The sequence below is a fragment of the Hippoglossus stenolepis genome, chromosome 5 (assembly GCF_022539355.2).
Source record: "Hippoglossus stenolepis isolate QCI-W04-F060 chromosome 5, HSTE1.2, whole genome shotgun sequence".
In the NCBI taxonomy this organism is placed as follows: domain Eukaryota; kingdom Metazoa; phylum Chordata; class Actinopteri; order Pleuronectiformes; family Pleuronectidae; genus Hippoglossus; species Hippoglossus stenolepis.
In genome coordinates, this window is record NC_061487.1 from 28,396,790 (window position 1) to 28,401,789 (window position 5,000).

Genomic DNA, 5,000 nt, shown 5'->3' on the forward strand with positions numbered 1-5,000 from the left:
GGAGTTTTATTATGTGTGAAATCATCATGATGTGATTGTGTCTCAGTTCACACTAATTGTTTTGAGTGCATTGTGTGTTCAAGTGTGTCAACAGGAAGTGAGTGATAAATCCCTGATGGTGAAACAACGCTCAGACATCTGAGTGTGAAAAGATGGACGCGGGCATTAGACGCCATCTTGGATACGTAGCGGAAGGGGACGGACCAAAAACGTAATTTTAAACTTGTGAAATTGTTTGTTAGCTCGGTCGCTAACGGGACAATATGCTCACACGGTTTATTAATGATGCATCTGTCACGTCCCCCGTCTCCTCCATGTTACCCTCAAGGTTCGGCTCCGTCGTCAGGGTGACGTGAGACAGGACGCGTCCGGACATCCGCCGTGAAAATACTCAAACCAATTAAAACAATAATTTCATTAAAATTATATAGAGTAACATTTGTAGAGTAGTGTAGCAGTGGACCTAATATTTTTAGTTACATTTTTTTATATAACATTTGATTTGATTTCACCCTCAACTCTGACGAACCAGAGTTTACTCGTGTGTGAACGCAGCTTGTTTCTCTGCTCCAGTTTCCCTATTCACACTGAATAATTAGTCCTTTATTGTGAGTGTGAGTGTGTGTGTGTGTGTGTGTGTGTGAGTGTGTGTGTGTGTGTGTGTGTGTGTGTGTGTGTCACTCTTGTAGACAATCCCTCCTTTCACACACTCCCTGAACTCCATGATGCAGTGAACCAAACTGAATCAGTGTCTGACGGTGGGAACGTTCAGTGTTCATAGAACCACAATCATCATTTATAACTTCAAAAGTTTGTGTCGGGACAACTTCAATATTATTAGTGACTGAGAAGAAAAGTTAAAGTAATATCGTTCTGATTAAAAAAATAAACTTACAGTCACTGATCGTCTTTATATACAGTCACTGATCATCTTTATATACAGTCACTGATCATCTTTATATACAGTCACTGATCCTCTTTATATACAGTCACTGATCATCTTTATATACAGTCACTGATCGTCTTTATATACAGTCACTGATCATCTTTATATACAGTCACTGATCATCTTTATATACAGTCACTGATCCTCTTTATATACAGTCACTGAACTCTCTTTATATACAGTCACTGATCATCTTTATATACAGTCACTGATGGTCTTTATATACAGTCACTGATCATCTTTATATACAGTCACTGATGGTCTTTATATACAGTCACTGATCATCTTTATATACAGTCACTGATCCTCTATATACAGTCACTGATCATCTTTATATACAGTCACTGATCATCTTTATATACAGTCACTGATCATCTTTATATACAGTCACTGAACCTCTTTATATACAGTCACTGATCATCTTTATATACAGTCACTGATCCTCTTTATATACAGTCACTGAACTCTCTTTATATACAGTCACTGATCATCTTTATATACAGTCACTGATCCTCTTTATATACAGTCACTGAACTCTCTTTATATACAGTCACTGATCATCTTTATATACAGTCACTGATCATCTTTATATACAGTCACTGATCCTCTTTATATACAGTCACTGATCATCTTTATATACAGTCACTGTTGGTCTTTATATACAGTCACTGATCATCTTTATATACAGTCACTGATCCTCTATATACAGTCACTGATCATCTTTATATACAGTCACTGATCATCTTTATATACAGTCACTGAACTCTCTTTATATACAGTCACTGATCATCTTTATATACAGTCACTGATCCTCTTTATATACAGTCACTGAACTCTCTTTATATACAGTCACTGATCATCTTTATATACAGTCACTGATGGTCTTTATATACAGTCAGTGATGGTCTTTATATACAGTCACTGATCATCTTTATATACAGTCACTGATCCTCTTTATATACAGTCACTGATGATCTTTATATACAGTCACTGATCCTCTTTATATACAGTCACTGATGGTCTTTATATACAGTCACTGATCCTCTTTATATACAGTCACTGATCATCTTTATATACAGTCACTGATCATCTTTATATACAGTCACTGATCATCTTTATATACAGTCACTGATGGTCTTTATATACAGTCACTGATGGTCTTTATATACAGTCACTGATCATCTTTATATACAGTCACTGATCATCTTTATATACAGTCACTGATGGTCTTTATATAAACAGATTACTAATAACAGCTGCTGGTAAATCGTCCCGTATTTGTCGGCTGTTTTTATTTTTGCATGAACTTCATGTTGATTTGCCTCCAGCTCTCGTGACTTCATTTACATGAGTGTGTGTGTGTGTGTGTATACTTGATTTGTTAAACCAAATATCTCAAACCCTGTTAGAAGGTGGTTTAACACCTTGTTGCTGTAAATTGTCCAAAAGTTAATGAAAGTTTAAATAAACCTGTTACAACATTTAAACTTTTGATTAACAATTCAAAACTCAAACATTCGTGAGTGACTGTGAATCTGCAGCTCCACTGTTAGACGACGTGTGGTCACTTCCTGTCACATGACTCCTGATGACACCAACTTACAGCTGATGATGATGTCATGTGATGTCATGTGATGTCATGTGATGTGTCCCACAGGCTGCAGCTGATCGATGACCTGACGTATGAAGACGTGAAGAAGTGCTACAGAGGATCAGTGAGTCCCACAGGTCACACACAGGTCACACACAGGTCACACACACAGGTCACACAGGTCACACACAGGTCACACACACACACACAGGTCACACACAGGTCACACAGGTCACACACAGGTCACACACAGGTCACACACAGGTCACACACACACACACAGGTCACACACACACACACAGGTCACACACAGGTCACACACACACACAGGTCACACACACACACACACACACACAGGTCACACACACACAGGTCACACACACACAGGTCACACACACACACACAGGTCACACACACACACACAGGTCACACACAGGTCACACACAGGTCACACACACACACACAGTCACACAGGTCACACACACAGGTCACACACACACAGGTCACACACACACACACAGGTCACACACACACACACAGGTCACACACACACTTTGGATCTAATGAAAGTTACAGAACATACAAAGAACACGTGCAGTTGTGTGTTTCCGTGTGTTTTACCTGGACTGGGTAGAAGATGGCCTGCAGGGTGGGGAGCGTCTCTGTGAAGAATCTGTGTGTGTGTGTGTGTGTGTGTGTGTGTGTGTGTGTGTGTGTGTGTGTGTGTGTGTGTGTGTGTGAACAGTAAATCAACACGTATCAGTACGAGAGTGATTGACACTTTAAGAGTTTTGGGACAATGGAGGAAACTTTTTGTTTGTGTGACACTTTTAGTTCATTAAAAACATTTAATCATCTTATAAAATCCAACACTTCCACATTTTCTGCTTTAGTTCACATCTGTCAAACTAAAATTACTTTATTATCCTTCATTATTTATTATTATATGATTATTGTTTCATGAGCTTTATCTCTATGATATTTCATTTGGAAGAGAGAAACCACCTCCGCAGTTTAATTGGTGAATTACACGTTGAAAGCAGCTTCAGGTGCTTCAGCTTGTATTTGCTGTTGTTTTGAGTCTTTGTTCCTTCAGACAGGAAACAGGAAGTCAGCGTCTGGTTCTCAGAGAGCAGACGTGCAGGTGCACAGTTTGTTTCATGTCGAACTTCAGGATCCAAACTCAAACATCCCAGAAAGAAGCTGCGTAGTTTGACTTGATCAGATCTTTTCCTTCAATCTTAGTTTGCCAGAGCTCCAGGTGACATGAAACCTCTTGAATGAAACAGCAGCACATTCTGAATTGATTCATTGATTCATTGACTGATTGTAGCTGCTCTGTAGTTTATTGTTAAGAAGCAATAATTAGAAAATACTAGAAGCAGACAGAAGTCATTTTCTACTTATTATTATTGTCATTGTTGTTATTATTTGTATTCAGCTCAGCTCGGAGACGTCCTGTGTCGGTCAAACACTGCTTCAGCATGTCAACAAACTCATGAAGAAGAACACAACTATATTAATGTGCTTTAATTGGCCAGATCACAAATATGCTGCTTTCGTTGTTTAAGGAAGAAACTCTCCTGAAGTGCGTCAGTGTTGGAAAAAGGAAATCAATATTCTGTTAAAGTTTACCTGTTACTATTTTTATAGATGAATGAACTCAGTTAATAATAATAATGAAAACACTAATAAAAGGTCCATTTTCTGGAGCTCCTCGGGCTGCTGGGACAAATAAAACTGAATCATCTGCATAGAAGCTGACATTAGTTTTTATACATGTGCGATGTAAATAGTAACGGATCAAGAATAGATCTCTGGTGCACACCAGCAACAACAGTTTGGTTTACTTTATTAATATCTATTCCAATCATATCAGTGCTACACGTCTGGATACATGTTATTATACATGTTATTATACATGTTATTATACATGTTCTCACATGATTACAGAAACATAAATGATTGATTGTGTTTGTTTCCACAGACGGTCAGCAAATACAACTCTCAGTACCACAAACTGTTCCAGACTGTTCCTCAAGAGGAGATCCTGATGAAAGGTCCACACTGTGTCTCCAGATCTCCATGGAAACATTTTGATTCAAGATTCAGTCCAGCTTACCTGTCTTCTTCTTCTTCTTCTTCTTCTTCTTCTTCTTCTTCTTCTTCCTCCTCCTCCTCCTTCTCCTCCTCCTCCTCCTCCTCTTCTTCTTCTCCTGCAGTGTACTCGTGTGCGTTGTTGAGGGACATCCTGTTGCAGGGGCGACTGTACATCTCCAGAAACTGGTTGTGTTTCTATGCGAACCTGTTTGGTAAAGACATCAAGGTGAGTGAAGACATTTTCAGTTCATCTCTCGTTCTTCGTCCTCACGGAGTCAGAGGAGTTTCTCTCTTGTGATTGGTCAACCATCAGAAGTGTTCCACCTCGTACCCAGAGCTTGTTTCATGTGACACATTGTGTTA

The 5,000-nt window shown here is 39.0% G+C and overlaps 1 protein-coding gene across 2 annotated transcripts in view; it reads left to right on the forward strand.

Moving 5' to 3' along the window:
• LOC118110179 (GRAM domain-containing protein 2A) overlaps positions 1–5,000 on the forward strand; it is a 14,018-nt gene that overhangs the window by 3,872 nt on the left and 5,146 nt on the right. The window contains exons 3-6 of one of the 2 annotated variants that reach the window (XM_047340057.1): positions 84–211; positions 2,604–2,661; positions 4,525–4,597; positions 4,760–4,863. In XM_047340057.1, the coding sequence (XP_047196013.1) occupies positions 153–211; positions 2,604–2,661; positions 4,525–4,597; positions 4,760–4,863 (294 nt within the window). In that variant the 5' untranslated portion in view covers positions 84–152. The remainder of the gene's footprint in view (positions 1–83; positions 212–2,603; positions 2,662–4,524; positions 4,598–4,759; positions 4,864–5,000) is intronic. The other variant, XM_047340056.1, reaches the window with a different exon arrangement.